Source organism: Canis lupus, chromosome 6, assembly GCF_011100685.1.
Source record: "Canis lupus familiaris isolate Mischka breed German Shepherd chromosome 6, alternate assembly UU_Cfam_GSD_1.0, whole genome shotgun sequence".
NCBI lineage: Eukaryota > Metazoa > Chordata > Mammalia > Carnivora > Canidae > Canis > Canis lupus.
In genome coordinates this window covers 77,679,757-77,703,679 of record NC_049227.1, presented here as the reverse complement: position 1 = coordinate 77,703,679, position 23,923 = coordinate 77,679,757, and the positions used below count along the sequence as shown (strand labels likewise).

At 59.4% G+C, this 23,923-nt stretch overlaps 1 protein-coding gene across 1 annotated transcript in view; it reads right to left on the bottom strand.

Moving 5' to 3' along the window:
- Positions 1-18,794: 18,794 nt before the first annotated feature.
- WLS (Wnt ligand secretion mediator) overlaps positions 18,795-23,923 on the bottom strand; it is a 92,850-nt gene continuing 87,721 nt past the window's right edge. The window contains exon 12 of the mRNA XM_038541696.1: positions 18,795-19,697. Within this exon, the coding sequence (XP_038397624.1) occupies positions 19,588-19,697 (110 nt within the window). The 3' untranslated portion in view covers positions 18,795-19,587. The remainder of the gene's footprint in view (positions 19,698-23,923) is intronic.

Here is a 23,923-nt window from a genome sequence, read left to right as displayed (position 1 = left end):
GAAATAAACAAGAACAAATCGTCAGCCTATTTCTCAGTATAATCCATCCCCACAGTCAGTGGGGCATTCCCAGCACGGCAGAGAAGATGCAGGGCACAGATGCACACACGCTGGAACGTCAGCCATCAGAGAAATGAAATCTTGCCATTTGCAATGACGTGGATGGAACGGGAGTGGGTCACACTCAGTGAAGTGAGTCAGAGAAAGACAAATACCACGTGATCTCGCTCATATGTGGAATTTAAGAAGAAAAACAGAGGAACACATGGGAAGGGGGAGGAGGGGGTGGGAATCACGAGACTCTTCATGGGGGCTGATGGAGGGAGGTGGGGGACGGGCACGAAGGAGGGCACGTGTTGCGTGTGAGTGATGGATCACTGAATTCGACTCCTGGCACCAATATCGTGCTGTATGTCAACAAACTAGAATTTACATGAAAATTTAAACAGGGGGCAGCCCGGGTGGCTCAGCGGTTTAGCGCCGCCTTCAGCCCAGGGCGTGACCCTGGAGACCCGGGATAGAGTCCCACGTCGGGCTCCCTGCGTGGAGCCTGCTTCTCCCTCTGCCTGTGTCTCTGCCTCTCTCTGTGTGTCTCTCATGAATAAATAAATAAAATCTTTAAAAAAAAGAAAATTTAAACAGAGACAGAATCATAAGTACAGGGAACTAACTAGTAATCACCAGAGCGCAGGGAGTTGGGGGGTTGGGGGCAAAACAGGCGATGAAGAGGTTCAAACGCACGGTGGTAACAGAGAGGAGTCACGGGAAGGAGGAGGTCGGCACGGGGATCATAGCCAGCGATGCCGGGACGACGTCGGACGGCGACAGTGGCAGCCACGGTCATCACGGCGAGCAGAGAGGAGCGTGCGGGCCTGTTGAACCAGCAGGCTGGACTCCCGAAGCTAATGCTGCAGGTCAACTATGCTCCAGTAAATAAATAAATAAATAAATAAATAAATAAATAAATAAACAAACAAACAAACAAACAAACAGAATATGTATTTCAACCCGAATGTGTGTGTTCAGGCAGGAGGACACCGGAGACATCGTGGAGCTGGGAGACGCGTGCCCCTCCTCACGGTGCGTAACCCGGGTGGTAGGACATGCAAGACAGCGCTCAGACAATGTGTACCATCAGCTCTTTCTTCATGTTGCACATTTAGAGGGAAAGGCTACGCGAGCGAGCGGGTACCTATCGCAGGGTCGTCGCGAACGCGCCCGCGCAAATGCAGACGCGACAGGTGGATTGTGCTGTTGACTCACACGCCCGAAGCAGGGTCCCTGACGGTGGCACATTTGGAAGTGATGATACATTCCTGGTAAAGCTCTTGAGCAAAGTGCAGTCCTCCCTCGGTTTGCATGGGAGTCGTATTCCTGGAAAATTCAGTACATTTGAGGACCGTGCGTGCAGTTAGGTGCTGGGCTCTGGGAGCTGGAGAGATGCTTCACCTCGAGGAAGCTCCGGGGGAGCATTTGGATGTGTGGACCCGTGTCCTTCACCACGGCACGTCAGCAGGCTCGTCGTGCGTCCAGTGAGCCCCAATAGCACCCTAATACGTGGCGGGCGGCTCCCCACCCTCCGCACGTTTCCCAGCACTGCCCAGCACCGCTGCCGTCCCGGCCCAGAGCCTCCCCCGGTCGGGTCGCCGCAGGGCTGCCTCCCTCACCCCGCACCCCACGGCTGCGCAAGCTCAGCACAAGCGCTGAGGGACCGGCAAGCCACTTGGAGATCCCGGATCACGTCATCGAATCACCTTTACTCTTGTTACTCTTCTAAATGTTCTTATCCTCTTCCGAGAAGGATGTTTTGGTAAAAGTGCAAACAGACGTACCCAGAGGGGGGGATGTCGGGTGGGGAGAAGGATCGGAGGAAAACAGGCCGGCGGGGGTGCTGGAGGTGGACCCCGTACCTGGACCACACACCCCGGGGCTCGCCCTTTTGCTAAAGGTGGGAGCAAGCCGGTGCTCATGGGGCCGTGTGGGCAGCCGCGGGAGCCCATGGTCTCCGAGCAAAACCAAGGTAAAGCCCGTGGAGTTTGGGGCTGGATGGATTAGCCGCGACCTGCCTCCCCCATCGCCTGCTTTGGGACCCGGAGCAGAGCACCGTGCGCAGCCACCCCGGGCCTGCAAGCAGGACGCCGGGGGCACCAGCGCCGCCAGCACACGGGCCTAGGGGAGCATCATCGGGCGGCAGGGGCAGCAGGTGCTTGGGCAGCAGGGGCAGCAGCCTCCTGTGTAGGCACCTAAGCATTTGCCAAGGAACAAGCAGATACGGTCGCTCAGAGAAAACAGCGGCCTTTCTAGCAGTTTCTGTCACGGATGCTGTAGGGTGCTGGGGGAAGCCTGGCGTGCTCCCAGTTCCAGCCGGCTGGCGCTGCAGCGAGGACATCTGCAGGCAGGCAGTGGAAGTCCCGCTGCCCCGGCGAGTCCCCGTGGCCGGAGCTGGCGGGGCGCGGGGTCCCCGGGATGGCCCACCCCGGTGCCCACAGCCCCCGCATCTGGGCTGCTCCACCACCCGCTGCCTCCTCACCCTGCCGTCTCTTCTCAAGCCCGGAGAGCAACGAACACAATCGGTCAAGTGTGGGTGCCCCGCAGACCCAAACACTTAAGGAACATCCCAATTCCAGGCTCGTTTCCTTTACACGCACCTGTCACTTGGGGCCGGGCCGGGAGGAACAGGGCGGGTGGGGAGGTGAAAGCCAACACCGGACTGGCTGAGTCCCTCCGCCTTCTAGTTGGCGCCGCACACAAGCTCCTCGGAGCCTCCTTGCCTCGGTGCCCCACCTGCCACGGGATTGCCGTCGAGGTCGGGGACGTGAGACGAAGCACTGAGCACCACGCCTGGCGCAGGGGCAGGGGCCGATCGCCGTCACCGGCGCTGGATTTAGCCGTCAGCACCCTCCACCCTGCAGACCCTTCCTTGACTCTGAAAACCGGGGGCCTAGATTCCTCCCCGGAAGGTGGCACCCGGGCGGCTTCTCCTCCACGGCCCGTTTCCGGCGGAGACCACAGGATGGAAGGACGGGGCTGGAGGCCGGTCACTCAGGCCCGCAGGGAGCAGGGCGGCCACGGCCGCGGGTAGGCCACCCCACCCAGTGCAGGCGGTCGCGGCAGCTCGTCCCTGAGCGCCGTGTTTCCCGCGTCTGACCCGTGGATGGTCACCCACCGCCGTCCAGGGCGAAGCACGTCACGGGGCTCTTGCCTCCTTATGTGCTGGTTCCCAAGCGGGGGACTTTGAAGTATCGTACGGAAGAACCTAAAAGAGTGCAGCGAGGACGGATGACGCTCCCAATGGTGACAGTCCCGCGTGACTGGCAGCAAAGGGCTCGCAAACTACACGCCCATAAACACATCCCCTTAAACATCACAAAACTCCACTGGTTCATGCTGAGAAACCGTAGAAAACCCACTAAAATTCAGTGACTCCAGAGTTGCGCCCGCCCAAACTTGTCACGGGGGGAGCTGAAGCATCTCCTGGCACAGCCTCACTCTCGGGGACTGGGCCCCGGATGGTGCGGGCGCAGTGCCCGCCTTCCTCGCGGGTCTCCACGCAGAGGTGTGCTGGCCGGACGTCCGTCCTCCGGGAGTAAGGAGGCGCAAGGAGGAGCCCCCATGGCCCACGTGCGCCTTCGGCCTCCGTTCTGCACCTGCCCCGGGGGTTGGGAGCCCCACCCCGGGTTAGGGACCTCAGGAGACTCTCCTGCACTCCTGCCGGTCTACACACGGGCCCCGGGCCCCGAGAGCCTCTCCCTCACTTCTAACAACGGGAGGGAGGGACCCTCTTCCCGTGAGCGTCCAACTATGGTCCCGACTGGCGCGGCCTCTTCTCAGGTGGCTGCGCACAGGCTGGAGCCACTTCTTTGCTGCAGCTGCTGCCCCCTGGGAAACACGGCTGCATCCCAGCTTAGGGTCCAGAGAGCCTCTTTCTCCAGAATTCACGGGTTCAGGAAGGCTGCCCCGTGGGGGTCCAGACTCAGCCCTTTGGTGGCTGGTCCCGTTGGAGGGCTCCAGCATGACCACCACTAAAGTTGCCTCATTCACCGTTGGTGACTGTAAATGCGACATCTTGGTCCAGAACCAGAAAAGTCATGCTCCTTAGAGAGCTGGAAAAGCCAGAGAAAGGATCCAGCTCGAGCCCCTTGCTGCGTAGGTGGAAAGCTGAGACGGGGCGCGCCCCCAGCCCCGGCGAGGTGCTGGCGGCGGGACGCAGGGCCCTGCCCAGCCTGCTCCGTTGCCAAGCTCCGCTCAAGCCCCTTTGCGGCTGATGCCCCACCAGCGTCTTGGGATGCGACCGGGTCTGGATCTGACCCTACTGTCCTGCCCCACGCGCGGGGCCCCTCTTGCCCACACGCAGGTGGGCGCTCACGGTGTCAGGCACGTGGCCTTCTCTCCATACTGGGGTCCGTTCAATAGAACAATAGTTCAAGCTCGTCATCTTGTGATTCAGAGATGGTTGCTAGGGAAACCGGTGCGGATACGTTTAATTTGTAAATCCTGTAATTGCCCTAAATTAGCCGTAATTTGTGCTTTTTGTTTCAAAGGGATTTTGGCTGAGCTGACTTTGGGAAGCAAGTGAGGAGGGAACCGTCACGGACTGGCTTCCACCGTGATGTGTCCACGGTCCTTATAAAGGGTTTTTCCATTGCTTTGCCAAAAAGCCAAACGGTGGGCAGCCCGGGTGGCTCAGTGATTTAGCGCCGCCTTCAGCCCAGGGCCTGATCCTGGAGACCCGGGATCGAGTCCCACGTCGGGCTCCCTGCATGGAGCCTGCTTCTCCCTCTGCCTCTGTCTGTGCCCCTCTCTCTGTGTTTCTCATGAATAAATAAATAAAAATCCTTAAAAAACAAAACAAAAAGCCAAAGGGCTTAAAGAGGGAGCTACGGGGACTGCCCTGGTGCCCCCCTCGTGGGTGGAAAACCTAGAAAGATGAAATAGTGCAGACCCTCCCTCTGTGCTCAGGAATCAGGGGACTGGGCAGAGCCAGGGGGCGGGGGACAGCAGCCCCCAGAGTGAAGGGGAAGATTAAAGAACGTCTGCAAGGACTCTTCATTTTAAAATGGGTTTGGAATGAAATCTTGCCATTTGCAAAGACCCAGACGGGCGAGAGGGCGTTACACTAAGTGAAAGCAGCCAGCCAGAGGAGGACAAACACCACAGGATTCCGCTCGCAGGGGGAACTTAAGAAACAAGACAGATGAACATAAGGAGGAAACAGCCTCTTACGTAGAGAACAGCCTGAGGTTCCTGGAGGGCGGGCGGGTGAGGGGTGACACAGGTGGTGGGTGTTTAGGAGGGAGTGGTGATGAGCACTGGGTGCTTATGTCGGTGAGAGTTGCCAAGTTCTACACCTGAAACCAATATAACCTTGCTGTTAACTGGAATTTATTTATTTATTTATTTTTAAGGATTTTTTTTTGTTTATTCATGACAGACACAGAGAGAAAAAGAGGCAGAGACCCAGGCAGAGGGAGAAGCAGGCTCCATGCCGGGAGCCCGACGCGGGACTCGATCCCAGGACCCCGGGGTCAGAAATACCTCCACCAATGTGGCTGAACTCTACCTTGACCCATGGCAGGTGTATCCCAGCGGTCACTCACATGGCCTCCGCGGGACCACAGCAGCCCCGGGCTAGTCGTCCTCGGCGGCCGCGCCAGCACCCAGCTCCCCGCGCCCGCGCCGAGTCTGTGGGAGTCCAGGGCCCTGTGGCCCCGTGGCTTCATCCACCATCAAGTTCATCAGCTCAGCGTCAGCATTGTAAGATTTGAGGTCGAGGGGTCGGTTTACCTCGGCGTGATGAGGACCCACGCAGACGAGCGATCCCGCCTCGGGCTCGTTGGCAGCCCGCCCCGTTTGGAGGCCCCAGGCCATCACCACCCGTGGATAACTGATCCCATCTGCGCGGCCCCGTGTCTTCGACTTGAATTTACCCGGACCAGCGTGTTTCGGAGGCTAAATGTCTATCTGGCCCTTGTCGATGGCTATTCTCTCTCCTTCAGGTTCCTTGACAGAAAAGCTGGAAGAAAGGCAGGAGCTGAGCAGTTTCGTGTTTTCTAGAATCAGTGGAAGCATCACAGTCAGTTTGCCGGGTAACGCGTTGCCCTTGTGAGAGGTAAGAGCTGAGGAGTTTGGGAAAAGACTTCCCACCTGCGCCTCCGCCTCTTGCAGATCCTCCGTTGTCTGGCCCGGCTGCGCTCCGTGATTTTAACAGAGCTCCAGGGTCCCTTAGAACGGGCCCATTTGCTAAATTGTCGCTCAGGCTCCTCCCACGGAGAGTCTACTTCTGCGCCACGCAGGACCCGGGGCTGCCTCGCTGCAGAGAAAGAATCCAGGAAGGACCAAGCGATCCTGAGCGGCAACTTTGCCCATTCTAGACGGAGACGGGGCAGAAATCACCGCCCAGGGGCCTGGGATCCAGCAAGCCCAAATCCCGGAGGGAAAGGGACCCGAGTTTTCTCCGAATTCTGCTCAGATTTATTAGGAAACTAGCTGCCATGTAAAACTAGAAATCCAGAAAGGACGTATTTGTTGGAGCGTGGGTGTGTGAGTCACCTCGGTGTGGGAGCAGAGTCCGCGTGGGCCCGACCTAAGGAAACAGGAGGCGGGACAGGACGGGGCTCCGGGTGTGCGTCGCCGGGGACAGGCCTCCACTCGGAAGGCCGTGGCGCACGGAGACCTCGCGGCAGGGAAAGGGAAGGCGTCTCCGCCCCCCACGGGAAGGGGCGCGGGCTGGGTGTCCAGCTGCCAGGGACGGGAGGCCAGAAAAGATGGTGACACGCCATCACCTTCCTGCCATTTTCTTTCAGAATAATGACCTTAACATTGGGCACTGCCGTCCACGTTTGGTTATAGGAAACCAAGCGCATGGCTCTGGAATTCTAGAATTCCATGGTGTAGATTCGTGCCTGGAAAGGATCCCGCCAAAAGCAACCAACGGCCACTCCCATAGCAATGCTGCCCATTTACCACGTAGGTACATCAACACTACGTGCATTCTCGGGTGACTTACTAGAAGGCACGTAGTCCTAAAGAATGTGAAGGGGGCTAGTGAAGGCCCCGGGCCCCCAGGGCCGGGGGGAGGCCGGGGAGAAGGCTCCAGCAAGACGTGGAGTCTGCACGGGCAGGGCTGGCTACGAGGAGACCCCAAGGGCCTTCAAAGTGTGCCTGGAAGACAGTAGTCTCCGGGTTCCCAGCACTCTGTGTGGCCCCTGCACCGGTTAGGGTTAGGGGTTAGGGGTATCTGTAGGGGTTAGGGTTAGGCTTAGGGTTAGGGGTTAGGGTTAGGGGTAGTGTTAGGGGTTAGGGTTAGGGGTTAGGGGTATCTGTAGGGGTTAGGGCAATGGCTATCGATGGCCATTGGGACCGAGACGGGCAGTTAACAGGTGGTGAGCTGAACTCCAAGGAACCCATCAACATGCAGAACGGAGTCACTCAGAATCTTCCTCTTTTGAGATCTTTTTTTCACCAAGAACTAAATTTATTTTACTTCATTTTAATCAGCCCCATTGGGGTGGGGCACCCGGGTGGTACAGTCAGTTAAGTGGCTGACTCCTGATTTGGGTTCAGGTCACGATCTCGGGGTCATGAGATGGAGCCCCGCATTGGGCTCTGTGCTGGGTGTGGAGCCTGCTTAGGGTTTCTCTCTCCCTCTCCCCCTCCTCACCCCACTCTTTTCTCCCCCCGCCTTTAAAAAAAAAATAGAGAAGAAGAAGAAAAGTAAGTAAGTAGTCACATGGAATTAGTGGCTACCACATTGAACAGCTCAGGGCTACAGGCTCATTCTCTGGAGAAGGTAAAACAGAAGTCAAAGGACTGAAAAACTTGGGGGAGATTTTTGTATCATTAGAAAAATTAGCACACCGAGGCGGTTGTGAATTTGGAGAAAAGCCAAAGGAAGATAAAGGGAGGAAATGGGAATGTTTGAAGGTACTCAAGCACTGGCTGGGAGGGAGAGATGACTGCGAAGATCAGAGAACTTCTGTCTTGAGTGAACATCGACGCCGAAACCCCATGACAGTAGAACCCCGAGATTAAAACGCATCCTGAGGGGGATCCCTGGGTGGCGCAGCGGTTTGGCGCCTGCCTTTGGCCCAGGGCACAATCCTGGAGACCCGGGATCGAATCCCACGTCGGGCTCCCGGTGCATGGAGCCTGCTTCTCCCTCTGCCTGTGTCTCTGCCTCTCTCTCTCTCTCTCTGTGTGTGACTATCATAAATAAAATAATAATAATAATAATAAAAAATAAAACGCATCCTGACACGACGGAGAACTAGGTTTGATGGAGCACTTGCTACCATAAGATCAACACGACCCGAAACCATGCTTTTAATCTGCTCTCCGGGCTTGCGGGAAGAGATGTAGGACTCCTCCCCTCCCGCCCCAGAACCCCGCAACACGTGAGAAGCGGAGGTGCGAGCAGTTCACCCACAGCTCTCCGCAGCGGGCCCGCTGGCAAACGCTGGGGTTAATTAAAACCACAGTCAAAAGCTAAGTAACAAGGCAGAGAGATTAAGCCTGGGCTTCGAGCGGGGGCGGGGGGCTCGAGTTTTTAACAGGTGGGGAGCACCCTCTGGCTCTGAGCAAAAGCAAATGTAAATGCAAACCCTGTCTAGGGGAGAGCTTCCTCACTCTTTGGCTTTCTAGGATGGTCACTGATTAAGATCAATAAAATAAATATCAGCTCTGCAGAAAATATAACCAAACACACAAGAAGCCAAACCACTATGAGGAGAAGAAGAGGAAACAAAGAACACCTAGTTTAGATCTTGAAGGACTTTAAGTAGTGGAATAATCACAGATTAAAGCAAAATAGCTATGGATTAAATCGTTAAATAGAATGTAAACTCACAGAAATAAGCATGCAATGCCATCAAAATGGGAGATTTCAAAGACCATTAGACATAACTTTTATAAAGGAAAATTGTTATTATTCAAATAAAACCCAGTGGGTGGGTTAAACAGAAGAAGAATTTGTGAAATGAAAGACAGAGTTGAAGAAATTAAACAAGGTATATCAGAGGGAGGACTAGAAGATGATAAATAAGAAAGATTAATAAATAATGATCCAGATAAAATAAAAATTAATAAAAATATTCCAGATATAAATAACAGATTGAACACATATATCTAATTTTATTCCTTTCCCCCAAACCATTAAAACTACAGTAGTGGGATTTTTTTTAATTGCTATAAACCCACAAGGATGAGCAGAATATGAGAAAACATAATAGCAACAAACTTTTACAAAATGGAAGGCGGATGAACGAGTAATAATAGCCATGAGAACTAAGAAAGCCATATCCTCAATTGTTGATAAAAAAAAAAAAAAAAGGTGATTTGGAATCAACCCGATTTTCTAGTAAAACAAACACAAGTAAAGTAGAAGGAAGGACATAATAGAGAAAATAGTGTAATAGGACTAAGATAAAATAGAGAAAAACTACCAAAGTAAAAGTTCCTTGAGAAGATTATAAAAATAGATTAATCTCTGGTAAGATTGAGAAGAGAGAAGGTAAGAATACACATCAACAAGGGGCCATATCCACAGACAGGCAGAAGTTTTTAAAAGGTGGGAATAGAATAAAGTATTCACACCGATACTTTCAAAGAAATGAAAAAAAAGTTCTCGGGAAAATATTACTTCTGAAAGTAACTGAAAGAGAAATAGAAAATCTAAATAGCCTTGTCATTACGAAATAACTTGAAACAGTAGCCCAAAACCGTTCTGCAAAGAAAAAGTTCAGATGGTTTTACTGGCACATGATTATATGATGAGATGCAAGAGCAAATGTCCAAGAAGAGCCAAGACGTTTTGAAGACAAACAGGACAAAGGAGCTTGATTTTCTAGATTGCATGACTTACTACAGAGCGAAGGTAATTAAAACCCCAGAGACACAGAACTACACGAACACGGTAAGTTCCGGGAGGAAGGAGGTGGTGGGAATCACGGGCGGACATAATACACGGGGCCGAGGTCACTGGCTGCGTGATAGGAAGGAAAGGAAAGACAATCCTTATTCTCATATCCAAAAATTAATTTCTGATGGCATAAAATCTTACACACGGAGAGTGAAGCTTCAAAACTTTTAGAAGAAAATCTGAATATCTGGGCAGCCCCGGGGGGCCCAGCGGTTTAGCACCGCCTTCAGCCCAGGGTGTGATCCTGGGGACCCGGGATCGAGTCCCGCGTCGGGCTCCCTGCATGGAGCCTGCTTCTCCCTCTGCCTGTGTCTCTGCCTCTCTCACTCATGAATAAATGAATAAAATCTTTAAAAAAAAACTGAATATATTTATAACCTTAGGATTAATTAAAAGATAAAGTACCACCCCTCAAACTGATGAATCGACTAACCTGACATCAACAAAACACACCATAAAGAAAGTGAAAAATATCAAATGTCTTGGTGAAGGATATTCATAACAGATACCACAGATGTACCTGACAAGGAATTACGTCCACATTGTATTCTTAAAAATTCTACAAATCAATTAGGACAACACAATAAAATATAGAAACTGAATGCAAATAGGCATTTTACAGAAGAAATAACCTAAACACAGATATGAAAATATGCTTAATCTCAGTGATCAGGAAAACGAAAACTAGGACCAATGACATACTATTTTACACACTAGATTACACACTAGATTGGGGAAAATTAATACAAAGGCAAGTGTCTATGAGGATGTGGGTTAACGGGAGCTTTTACGCACAGCTAATAGCAGTGAAATCTGTATCATCATTTTCCAGACGATCAGCATTTAATAAAGTTGAAAACTTGCATTTTCTATGACCCATCAGCTCCACTCCTCAATGTGTAACTAGGGGAACGCCGGCACACACGCGCGAGGAGGCGGTAGGAGAAGAAGGCCGAGATGAGGGGCGTGGGGGGCTCAGGCCCACCGGGGCTCTGGGGTCAAGCTCCACCTTGGGGTTCGCTGCTCAGCTGGGAGGCTGCTTCTCCCTCCCCTCCCTGCTCCTGCTCCTGCTAGCTCTGTCCGCTCTCAAATACATTTTAAGAATCTTGAATAAAAAAGAATGTGGGGATCCCTGGGTGGCAGTGGTTTGGCGCCTGCCTTTGGCCCAGGGCGCGATCCTGGAGACCCGGGATCCCGGTGCATGGAGCCTGCTTCTCCCTCTGCCTGTGTCTCTGCCTCTCTCTCTCTCTCTCTCTCTCTCTCTGACTATCATAAATCAATAAAAATTAAAAATAAAATAAAATAAAATAAAATAAAAAAGAATGTGAAATGAGTAAACTAACTATATGACCAACTCAAGATGCATCTCAGGTAGTTTTGGATTCTCGAAAAAAGTAGTTCGTGCAGCTTATTATCTTTCCCTAATGTCCAAAACAAACAATATATTGTTTAAACGTCCATAAGTGGGTGATACAACAGAGGAATCAGGCAGAGGAAAAATAAAGCAGAGGAAGCCTTGGGCGCTTCCCCGTGTCACCTGCCCGCAGGCCCAGGGGCGGGACAGCGACGACCTGCCCGCGGCGCCCCAGGTCGCAGGCTTTGGGGGGCTTTCCGCGTTTCCTCTAATTGCTCACAGGAACGTTCACAGCCGCTTAAGGACCCCTCCCCGGGGCTGTAACCCATCACTGACCAGTAGGCGACGCCCCGAGCGGCCGCGGAGCCCCCGGGTCATGCAGGGGTGCGGGGAGCGGCGCGGGGCCTGCAGGGGAGCCCCTGGGTGCAGGTCCCCCCCCAGGACTGAGGCACCGGGGCGCTGGCGGCACCTGCACCTGCACCTGGGGGGGGGGGGGGGGCGCCCCGCTCAGGGCGCGAGCACAGGGCCTGGACGCTGCCTAGGCGGGGCGGGTGGGGCTGGGGGTGCGGGGGGAGCAAGCGCGCGGAGGGGGGCTGCGTGGACGGCCGGGGGCGGGGGCACACCTGGGAGCCCGGGGCCGCCGCCCGGGTGCCGGGGCTCCCTCCCGCTGCCGCCGCGGACCCCGGGGGGTGCCCATGCGCCCCGGAGGAGCCCGCGGCAGGTGCCCACGCAGGGCCTCGCCGCCGCCGGGCGGGGGGCTGCTGGCCCCGGAGTCAGTCGGTGCCGCGGGGAGGGCAGGCTAGACCGCAAGCAGGACTAACCCGCACCGCTCGGCTTGGGCCCCGGCCGCGCTGGCCGCAGCGGACTTAGGGGCCTCCCGCGCCCACGCAAGGCCGCTGAGGGTCCCGCCCTGCGGGGGACGCCGCCCCCACCTGCTGTCTCCTGGGGTCCCTTCCCAGGCGCCCGGCCTCGGGCACCTGCTGGTCTGCATCCGGGACCCGCCCAGGCCCGTCTCCAAGGCGACCCCCCCCTCCCCGCCCCCTCCACCGCGCAGCCCAGGGCCCCACGGAACCCAGGGATGCACCTTCTCCGCTTCTCAGGAAGCTACTTGGGGGTCCCTGGGTCCCACAGGCGAGCGCCTCAGTTTACCGTGCTGCCCTCACTTGGGGACGTAGTCTGGAGCAGGGGTACCGAGTCACGCCCCCCACCCGGGTGCTGACTGTGCACGGAGTGGGGGTATCGAGTCATTACAGACCTCAGTACTGTGCAGAGTGGAGATACTGAGTCATGCTTCCCCCAGTACTTACTGTGCACGGAGGGGGCGTCCGAGTTATGCCCCACCCAGGTGCTGACTGTGCATGGAGGGGGGTACTGAGTCTTGCCCCCAGTACTTACTGTTCATGGAGCAGGGGTACCGAGTCATGCCCCCCCAGTACTGACTGCACGGAGCAGGGGTACTGAGTCATGCCCCCAGTATTAACTGTGTGCAGAGCAGGGGTACCGAATCATGCCCCCCAGTACTGACTGCATGGAGTGGGGGTACCGAGTCATGCCCCCAGTACTGACTGTGCACGGAGTGGGGGTACCGAGTCATGCCCCCAGTACTGACTGTGTGCAGAGTGGGGGTACCGAGTCATGCCCCCAGTACTAACTGTGTGCAGAGTGGGGGTACCGAATCATGTCTCCCAGTACTGACTGTGCACGGAGCCGGGGTACCGAGTCATGCCCCCAGTACTGACTGTGCACGGAGCCGGGGTACTGAGTCATGCCCCCCCCCGCCCTGGGGGCCCCGGGGATGGTCGCCCCTCTGAGCCTCAGGTCCCCGGCCGGGCTGGCCGCCCCCCGGCCCCCAGGCCCCCGCTACCCGCACCCCGCGTCCTCCGGTGCCCACAGGTCAGAGGCGGAGGCGCGTCGTCTTCCGCACCCGGAGCCTGGGGCTGCGCCGCCCCCAGGTGGAGGAGGCCCCCCGGACGCGGGGCGCACCCCGAGGCCCGCGTGTGTCCTGCTGCCCCGGGGTCTGGTCCCGGCCGGGAGGCGTCGGGTCCGCCCCGTCCTGTCCAGTCCCGGCGGGGGGGCGCCCACTGCGCAGCGGGAGACGCACGAATCCCAGGCCGCGGGTCGGGCCGCAGCAGCTTCCAGACGCTTCCGGGGCGGGGGCACCTGCCGGAGCCCGGAGCTCTCCACGGGGGGGGGGGGGGGGGGGTGGGCGCACCTGCTGGAGCCCGGAGCTCTCCACGGGGCGGGGTGGGGGGGGGGCGCACCTGCCGGAGCCCGGAGCTCTCCACGGGGCGGGGGGGGGGGGGCGCACCTGCCGGACCCCGGAGCTCTCCACGGGGCGGGGGCGACGCTGTCTCGTGGTCGCCGGGGGCCGAGGCGGAGCCCGGGTGTCAGCTCCGCCGGGCTTCTGGGGCCGCAGCCTCCTCGGTGCACGGGGAGCGCAGCTGCTCCGGGGCCACAGGGGTCGGTGACCACCTCGCCCGGGAGCAGCAGGACGCGGTGCGTGTCGCAGGCCACGGGCCGGGGCTCCGCGGTGCAGCGCCCGCCGGCTGGGGGCGGGGGAGGGCGCGACCGGGTCCGGGATCGGTCCTCGCAGGGCGCCTGCCCCTCTCAGGAATAAATAAAATCCTTTAAAAAAGAAACTACTGTGTCCCGGGCCCTGGCCTGGGGCAGCGAGTCCAGGGCGCGGCCGCGCGGCGGAGTAGATCGGGGCGCACGGGCCTCCCCGCGGCCGCACCCGCTCCCCAAGGCGCCACCACGCGCCGGCGCCGGCAGAGGGCGGCAAAGGCCACGGCGCGCAGGGCCCGGCGCAGCGCTTCGCGGGGACTTGGGGCCGTCCTGACCCGGGGACCCTCCGTCCTGACCCGGGGACCCTCCATCCTGACCCGGGGACCCTCCGTCCTGATCCCTGGGGACCCTCCATCCTGACCCGGGGACCCTCCGTCCTGACCCGGGGACCCTCCATCCTGACCCGGGGACCCTCCGTCCTGACCTGGGGACCCTCCATCCTGACCCGGGGACCCTCCAGCCTGACCCGGGGACCCTCCGTCCTGACCCGGGGACCCTCCGTCCTGATCCCTGGGGACCCTCCGTCTTGACCCGGGGACCCTCCAGCCTGACCCGGGGACCCTCCCCGTGAGCCCCAGGACCCTCCGTCCTGAACTCCGGGGACCCTCTGTCCTGAGCCCCCAAGGACCCTCCCTCCTGACCCTGGGGACCCTCCGTCCTGAGCCTCCGCACTCACCTGCGTGTCACCTGGAATGATTGGCAGCAGTTGGACCTCCGGGCCCCCCTGGTTTACTCTCTTTCCCGCAGGCCCACCCCACCTGCACCCCCGCCCCGTCCATCCTGCCCCTAACCTCTGCTGTCCCCGCTCTCAGCGTCGTGGTCACACCCGCACTGGAGCCAGCACAAGGCTCACCCCCAGGGCACCTGCTCTGCGGCTGCAGTGGAGACACAGGCAGCGCAGTCTGTGGCCGGGCCTCCCCGCCGCGCGGTGAACTCGCCGTGGGACCCGATGGGCCGCACCCGGCGGCCGTGGACTCGGGCCCCGCAGGGCCTTCTCTCCTCGCCCCCGCCCCCCGCCCCGCATGGAGGCCCTGGGGCCCCCGCGAGCTACTGTCGGGCTGTGGCTGTGCCCCGGGGCTGGGTCAGAGCAGGGCGGGGGGGGCCTCACCGAGCCCCCCACGGCTCCCGGATGGAGGAGGGCCGCTTGGGCAGCGCGGGGCAGGCCGTGGGGAGCAGGCCCCCGCCCGCGGGGTGGGTAGTCGGGGCGGGCGTGAGGACTTCCCGGTGGAGAGGGCAAGCTCTAGATTAGAGGGGAGAAGTGCGGGCGGTGAGCGGCCTGGCAGCCTCCGACAGCGCAGCTCTGGGCCGGGCGGGGGTCGGTCCGTGAGGCTCCCCCTCCCCCGTGGCCGTGGCCAGCAGCACCTCCTGCCCGGTGTCCCCCCAGGTCCCCAATCCGGGTCCACCGCCGCCATCCTCCGGCGCCAGCAGAGGGCAGACACCTGCCGCGGATGGAGCCTGGGCTGGAGCTTCCCGGAACCGGAGGAGGAGGCCCGCGGGGGAAGCTGCGGCCCACGGCCCGGGCTCCTGCTGCTCCTGCTGCAAACACGCCGTCCCGCGGGGACCTGAGCGGAGGCCTCCTCAGCCCCCACCGGGTCACGTCTCGGCCCGGGCTCGCTCCCTAGTATGTGATGCAGGACCTCGGCCACGGACCGTCGAGGGGACATTAGGGCAGTGTGTGCATCACACGGAACCACCGAGGGGGAGCGCAGCAGCCCCGGGCCGTGTGCGTGCACGTGTGCGTGGGGGTGCGTGTATGTGCACATGTGCATGCACGTGTGTGCGTGCATCTGTGGGTGCGTGTATGTGCGGGTGTGCCTGTGTGCGCGTGCGTGTCCATGCATGTATGTGCATGTGTGTGCGTCTGCTCCACGTGTCTGTGCGCGTGCCTGTGTGCGTGTGTGAAGAGCGGTGAGCACAGGGCGATGCCGAGCTGCGGGAGGCTCCTCGGTCTGGATGAGTGTGTGTGAATCGGGCACCGCGGCCACACCCGCGCTGCACGAGCAGAGGACCTTCCTGCGCACTTGCATCAGGCTGGGCCGCAGGCTCCGCAGGACAAGTGACGGGTCACCAGGCGGCCCACGCAGTCCCAGCACCGCGGTGACGGACACTCCTTGCCGTGAAGGGCAGGGCTGGCGACCCTGGTCTGCAAGGGGGTCAGAGCCCCGCAGGTGGCGGGCGCCCGGAGGGAGCTGCAGGGGCACCTCGGCCACTCGGGTCCGCCGTGCGAAAGGTGCGGTCCCTGCGGTCCCTGCGGTCCCCGACTCTCGGGAAGCAGGGGAGCGGGCCCCGTGCTCCTTGGCCGACCTCCCTCCGGCCACGGGAAGACCCAGGGCGCCTGCAGAACTGGCAGTGAGGCCGCGGTCCTCCCAGGTCCACGGCCCTTAGTGGAAGCTCCCCGGGGCGGCGCCTGGCTCACTGGCTGGGGTCGGCGTCTGGCCCAGGCCGTGACCCCGGGTCCCGGGATCGAGTCCCGCGTCGGGCTCCTGCAGGGAGCCTGCTCCCCCCTCTGCCTGGGTCTCCACCTCTCCCGGTCTCTCATGAATGAATAAATAAACTGTTTAAAAACAAAAAGGAACAGCTCCCCGACCTCTGGGGAGCCTCTCGACTTCCCTCCCGTCACTGGTGGTGCCCAGCCTGCGCCCCTGGAGCGAGGGCGCCCTCAGAACCCCCGGCGGCCCCCGTCTGCGGACAAGAGGCAGCACCGAGGGGGTGTCCCGGACGTCGCTCCTTCCCTCCGGTCTCAGGGTGGACGTCACCTTTCCCCCAGAACCGACCCACCAGCCAGCGCCCCTGATCCCACATGTTTCCCTGGGGCTCGGGCCTCCTCCTCACCCTGACCTCACAGCGGGCTCTCGTCCGCGGCCTTACAGACCCGCCCGGGTCTCTCCTCCGGGTACAGGCGCAGCCTTCCTTTTAGGTGGGCGCCTCCTGGAGCAGCCCCCCAACTCCCACCTGCCCACACGACCCCGTCCGGCTCGTGCCCCCCACCACCTGCAGGGTCACGGACGTGCAAACCACCAGATCCAGCAGGTCTCATCCCCTCAGGATTCCTAGTCTCTTCCCCTGTGGACCTGGCTCTTTGGCTTTTTTGGACAACTTGCCCTTTTCCGGGCAACCTGCCTCCTTCCTCAGCGCTCTCGCACTGCCCCTCCCGAGGCTCCGAGGCCCCGTCCTCGCTCGCAGTGCCAACGGGGCCAACGTCCCGCCCCGGGCGCGCCACTTTCTTGATCTCTGGTTTCCAATGGTTGCTTGTCGCCTCTCCCACAAGGTGGCTTTTAAAATTCAGCCCCGGCAAATCCAAGCTCCCCGTCCTGCCCGTCGTGGCAGAGCTTTCCGGAGTGTTTGCTCAAAGTGGGTTCTTTAGAAACTGACCCCAATCCACGGGGTGAGCCACTAGCAGCTACTGGAGTTGGTCTGAACACAGTTGACTGCAAAGGGACAGGAGCCGCCCGGGGCTGAGCGGCTCATTCTCCCGAGACGAGGACTGGGGGTGGCTGCTGGGTGCAAGGCTGGGGGACGGGGCCGTGACTTCCTGGTGCGGGGTCTCTCACAGTGAGTGGCCCAGCTGCTCACCTTTCTGGAGGATCCCCCTCTTCCACGGACCCAGGGGATACCCCAGGAACGTTCTGGGCAACTTCTTGTGTTGGCCAAGGCTGCTGGAGTAGGCTTCTTCCACTTACAGACCTACAGGTAACAGACCCACTGAGCCAGCCCTAGAAGCTCTCGCTGTCTAGGCCTTGCCGTTCCCTCATCCAGCAGGGCCTGGAGGCTTGACTCCACCCTTTCCACGAGGCTCCTGTTCATGTCTGTCTTAGCGCCAGGTAATCCCTTCCTCTCCACGTCCTCCGCGGCCACCCTGGTTCCGGCCTTGACCTCTCTGCGGTGCTCATCCAGCTTCTCCAGGCTCCAGGGGTCGCCGTGGCCGTTCGGCTTCTCCACCCAGAGCCTTAGGTGAGGCCCTACAGCCCATCCACGGCGTCCAAACCCCACCTCGTCGTGGCTCACGGCACCACGGGGCCCACGGATGTCGACTCTGCGTACCGAGTGGCCAGGCCCGGGGGCCAGCCCCAGCCAGTCTCCGTAACGTCCCCTAGGGTTGCCGTCCTGCCGTCCCCTCTGCCCGCTGGTCTTGGTAAACTCCTATCTCCTGAGGAGAAACTGTCCATCCCTCGGGACGGGCGATCAGTCACGCTTCGGGCTCACCCTCCGCCCCCGACGGTGAAGCGAGGCCGCGCTCCATCCCTGGCACCACAGCGGCCGATCACAAAGCAGAGGCTGAGTGCACGGGCTCCTGCGCCATCACGTGCTGACCGGGCCGGGGAAGGCCCGGCCGAGAGCCAAAGCCAACGTGTCTCCTTCCGTCGTGGCTTGGCCTGACGTTAGCCAAAAGCAGGGCCAAGGAGCGGCGGAGCTGCAGAGCGGGTACCTTGCGTGGCACACGGCCGGGCCTGCGCCTGCGAGAAACGCTCACCAAATGGTTTCTCGACTCCCGGAAGGACACGTTTACGTGGCCTCGAGCTTCAGGAACATCTCCAAGCACTCGAACTCCTTTAACTGGGCCGCAACCCCGCGGAGCGGTTCAAGTTTCTGAACTGGTTAGTAGGCGAGGACAGCCCGGCCCGGAGGCTGCACCAGGGTCACGCTGTGAGGGACGCGTGGGCAGAACCATGGGATGGGACGGGCTGCTGGGGAAGGGAGCTTGGGGGGGGGGGCTGCCCGCGTCCTCCCGCGTCCTCCCCGCGCCTGAGGCCTCCCGTGTGAGCTCTCCCTGCCAGCCTAGGCAGATGAAGCACCTGGCACAGAAAACACTACCCGGCTTCCAGAAAGACCTACCGGCCCCCAAACACTCTGGTTTCCCACGACCCCATTTCCCCGCCCCCCACCCCAGAGTGAGCAGGGCAAAGCCTCGGCGGGCCCGCGTGCGGCTGGGCCGGAGGACGACGTGTGCGCATACAGACGTGCATATACAGACAGGTTTATTCAAATGGTGGGATCTACACGTTGGGAGGCTGTGGGAAGCATCTTATCCAAAGAAAACACATTTTAAGCAAGAGGTAAAAAAGCTTTTCAGACCCAAAGGCCATTTAATACAATGAATCCTACTTGGGTAGTTTAGCAAACAGTTTTTCAAAACCCACATCCGACAGACTGGTTAGTACTGGAAACACAGATTTGGTTTCAAAGCCGAGATGCCCCTGGTGTAACAGACCTTCTCATGAAATGCAGTTATTTCATATTATGCCATAAAAAACAGGGACACGTATCTATTGACAACTTAAATATTAACTCAATAGGCTACCTGGTGATATAAATAGAAAAAAAAATGAGACAAAAAAAAAAAAAAACCCCAAGTGGTCACAGACTAGGTTTGAGAAGACTAAGCCACCAGCCTACCCTGGCCTGCAAAGGTGTTAAAATCTATCCTAGAATCTAAAACAGGAAAAAGAGTCAATATCCCACTCCACAGAGACCCCTCCGGCCCGAACCATCCCCCAGGAGAGCACCCCGCGCAAGAGGCTTCCTAAGCACCTGCTACGGATGCTCCTACGTCCCTAGTTCACGACGAGCAGAGAGCGTGTCCCATCGGAGGCTGTTCCCACACGCACGCCCTAGTGGCCGCAGGAACCGTCCTCCGGGAGCCGCAGTCGGAAGGCCAGCGGACACACGTCTAGGCCACCGGCCCACGAAGCCACGGCTGGAGCCCCGCGCGCCGTCGGCCCCACGCTGGCACGCTCCCCACTGGCTGGCGCTCCTACTCCTGGGCCTCCTTGCGGGTCAGCTTGTAGATCTCGGTGGGGCCGTCCACGTGGGTGATGGTGGTGGTGAGCTGCACTTCCTCCCCGCTGTGGACGCCCAGGTCACCTGGAACAGGGTGCTGGCGTTAGACGGGCACGGGACTCGCCTCTGTGCCGGCGGCCCGGGACCGGCCCTCTCCCCCCTCCCGGCCTCAGACGCCAGCGGGGCGCCGACGCGGGCCACATCCACCCTCGGGCCACATCCACCCTCGGACTCGCACCCCGCGGGGCTTCTGGAGCCTTCCCGTCCCCCGGAGAGGAGACCCCAGCGACCATGCGCCTGCACCACGCTCCGTCCCCGCAGTCACCAGGAGCACGTGAGGAGGGCTTACCTGGGACCACGCGGCTCCCGGTGCTTTCCTGGGGGTGGTGTCTGGCCCCCCCAGGGCCACACGCAAGAGGAAACAGGGAGGGCAGTGAGGACACGGCCTGGGGCGGGGGGGGGGCACCACAGGAGATCAAAGAAATGCACAACTGGCAGAGGGGAAATGGAAAACCAAGAGGCCGCCGTCCTCCGACAGCGTGTGTGGGGCGCACGTGCACTTGCAAATTTGCAGACAGGGAGCGACGCTGGAGAGTGCCAGGTCAGGGCGGGGTCTGCGACGTTCACGTTCTGTTCGTATTTACATTAGGTATTTTTATTATATTACACGGTTTCACGTATTATTACAGTTTGCATTTGTAGTTTTATATCTAAACTGTGGACACCTATTTTCTGGGACTAAGGTTTTTCCTAGTTCAAAGCACAGGATTAAGGAAATAAGTGCTATTTTCAATTGGGATGGAAAGTCGGAAGAGAGCTTTGGCCCAACGCCTGCAACTAATGTCACCGATGGTGGGTGTCAGTGCATCGCACGGGCTCAGACCCCCGGGCGTCACCCGGACACTGGTCCCGCAGGCTGCAGGGCCGGTGCCCTTCACACGTGCCACGCGCCGCCAGGGTTCCCCTGCAGACCCCGTGGCCAGCAGCGGCGCAGCCGAGGCGGTCCTACTGAACGCTAGCGGGCAGCGCTCTACCCAGGCCTCCCTACTTTCCGCAGCGAGGTCCTCGGCTCTTGCAGGACTGCTGATAGGATCTGGGGCCCTGTGCACTAGGTCCAATCCACGGGCTGGGGGGCAGAGCAGGCAACGGGAGGCGGCAGCCCGGCCTCCGGCATGGCCAGGGCGCACACCAGCGGGGTGCAAGGGCCACGCTGACCCACTACGTACACAACAGGCAGGGCCCCAGCCTGCCTTCTCGCTGCGGCGGCTTCTAGCCCACTCCCGGGCCTAGCACCGTGCCTGGGCCTCAAGTTTCTCAGGCGAAGCCGGTTCTGGATCTGGGTGAGCCCTGGAAACCCCAAAGCCGCCGTCAGCATCTGCATGTCTGTGTAAGTCATCACAGTTCCAAAGAGAAGCCTGACCACCCCCGTGGACCCACTAGCACCGCCGAGTGTTTACCCGAAGAATCCCTTTCACCAAAGACTCAAAACCAGACACTAGAATGGAATTCTACTCAGGCTTCGAACCCAAGACGCTAATTCTTCAGGCTTAAAGTGTTGACTCTCCTCAGCATGTCCTACAAAATGTGTAGGATCCTACAGCTCCCTTGGGCCAAAATGACTTCAGCTTGTTTTCATGAGCCCCCGCGTCCGTGTCTGCCGCGTGCCGACCCCATTCTAAACACTCTGCAGACCCTAACGCGCTCAATCCTCGTACCAGTACTTCGACAGGAACGCTGTCGTCATTTCCACTCTATTCACGAAAAAAACGGAGGCACTGGCCCCACCAAGGGCCGGCTTGGTGCACTGGGATGAGGGATTCAGACTTGCACCGCCAGGCTCGGGAGCCGGGCTCCCAAGCCCTGAGGCCATGTGGACTCTAAACCTCCTGGTTTCCAAGGTCCAGTGGGTTCTGCCGGCAACGCAGGAGTCCACGTGCAGCGGGTCGTGGCCATAAACACACGCAGGGGTCTGGATAAACTGCCCAGCATGTTAGCTCTGCTTTTGTATCTGATGGAAGAGAATCCAGGGCGCGCCGTATGGGCTCCCCGACGGTCCCGAGAGCTGGGACTCGGCGTCTGCCCCACGGGCGGGCTCCCGGGACTCTGCGTGCCGTGTGTCTCTTTAGAAGACGGGAAGACGCGGAGGCTTAGCAATCAGCTTCTCTAATGGGATCCCGTTTGAGGACCCAGGCCAAGGAGGCCCAAGCGGCCAAATTGTGGTTTTATTGTGCCCTGCAGGCCAACTCTTCCCCCTTTAGGGGGAGAACATGGGAATATGGCAGGAGCGGGGACCCTCCGTTTCTTCCAAATCCCATCAACCCCTACCTCTGCCAAGGTCTCGCTCCACCTGCTGTTCTCCCTCCCTCTTGGATCCTGCTACTCAGTGCACAGAAGGGCTTAAAACCTTTCCTAAAAACAAAATAAAACACCTTTTCGAAAAATGTGGTATGTTTCTTATTTTGGGAAGAGGGGAGAATAAACGGGAAGACAACTGAGAAAGGTGAAGAAAAGAATCCTTCAGTTTGCAGAAGTCTCCGTCCCTGGTTCTGGTGTCGGCTCCCGTCGGCCTGTTTCTGTGCAGTTGTTGTGGAAGGAGGCTAACCTCTGGCATCCGATTCCATCACTAAGGACCATCGCTGGGTCCGTATTTACGACCTGGCGTCCGCAGGCACGCGGCTACCTGCCTGCACCTGCGGCTAAACGCCTCCTGGAGACGCGGAACGCTCCAGGGCCCCACAGGGAGGCAGCAGTGACCGCAGCTCCCTGCCGCGGCTGCATCTCGACAGCCGTCCCTTGCGCGTCTGTGGCTACCGTAGGAGAAGGGAGGAGAACTGCCTCGGCTGTCCCAGGGGTCTGGGAGACCTGCAGCCTCCGGCCATCATGGGGCTCCCAAAGCGGGCGGACACCCCACTGCCTCCATCTGGAAGCCCGGGAGCTCTCACGCCCTGAGGTCCCGGCTCTTCAGGACCTGCTGGAGCTGGATTACAGACCACCTGTGTCTACCCCCAGAGCTTACGTCCTTCCTGTAACACTCCTGACCCCGTTCTTCCCTGCGGAATTTCCTCTAGTCTCGTACCAACCGAACCCCTACTCACCCTCAAAGCTAAGCTCAAACAGTAACTAATAAGGTCCAGCCCGGTTCACGGCACGATGAGAAAAACGAGGAGCGGGTAGTGTTTGTAAAGCTAGATGGTCTCCACGTAAAGGATTATGGTTTACCCTGAGGTTACGGCCTTCCTACATTTGGGATGTGAAAAATACAGTGGACAGTGGGTGTTAAAAAATCTGTAAAAAAATTTTTTTCAGGGGATCCCTGGGTGGCTCAGCGGTTTAGCGCCGCCTTCAGCCCAGGGCATGACCCTGGAGTCCCGGATCGAGTCCCACGTTGGGCTCCGTGCATGGAGCCTGCTTCTCCCTCTGCCAGGGTCTCTGCCTCTCTCTGTGTCTGTGTCTCTCATGAATAAATAAATAAAATCTTTAAAAAAAATTTTTTTTTCAAAGAACATAAATAGCCAGTACAGTAATCTGATAGGTAGTAAGTGCTCATTAAAACCCCCAGCATGACTGTCCGGGTACAGGCCGGTCCAGATCCTCCCGGCTGCACGCACACGGCGAGCTCCAGCCCTGCAGGGACGGGCGCAGCGGCCTGCAGCCAGCCACCCCTCGGTCGCCTTCGGCCACTGAGGTGGATTATTCCGGGAGGGGTGAGCCACTGTCCCCGGCCCCCAGAGGACCTCCAGGAACCGGGTCCCTGGCACCTGCAATAGGGTGGGCACAACCAAACCTACAAGTTTTGGAAATCCTAATGTTATGGGCCGAACCCTAGCCTTGCCGAATGTAGCTGTTCAAGTCCTAGTTGGGGGCCCTCGGACGTGACTGTTGGGAGATGCGGCCTTGCAGGAGGTCAGGACGTCCCATGAGGTCACGGGGCGGCCCTCGTCCGGCCTGGCCTGCATCTTCATGAGAAGGGGCGCTGAGGTACCAGCAGTGAGGCCGCACGACGGCACGGAGGGAAGCCGGACGCACTCGGTCTGGGGCCTCGAGCCTTTGGAGCCATGAGGACATGCCCACGCTTCGCGGTCTCAGCTCCACGGGCTGCGGTGCTTGACGGAGCCCGGCCATCGGACACGCTCGGGAGGCAGGACGTGCCCCAGACGACGAGGCGGCCGCCACCCACGGGGCCGCAGCAGGGACTGGGCCGCCCGCTCGCACCTTCACCGGGAAGCGGCTCCGGCGGGGGCCACCTCGGGTCCGGGCTCCCACCACGGGCATCGTGCTCGCGGGCACCACGGGGCCGGGTCCCCAACATG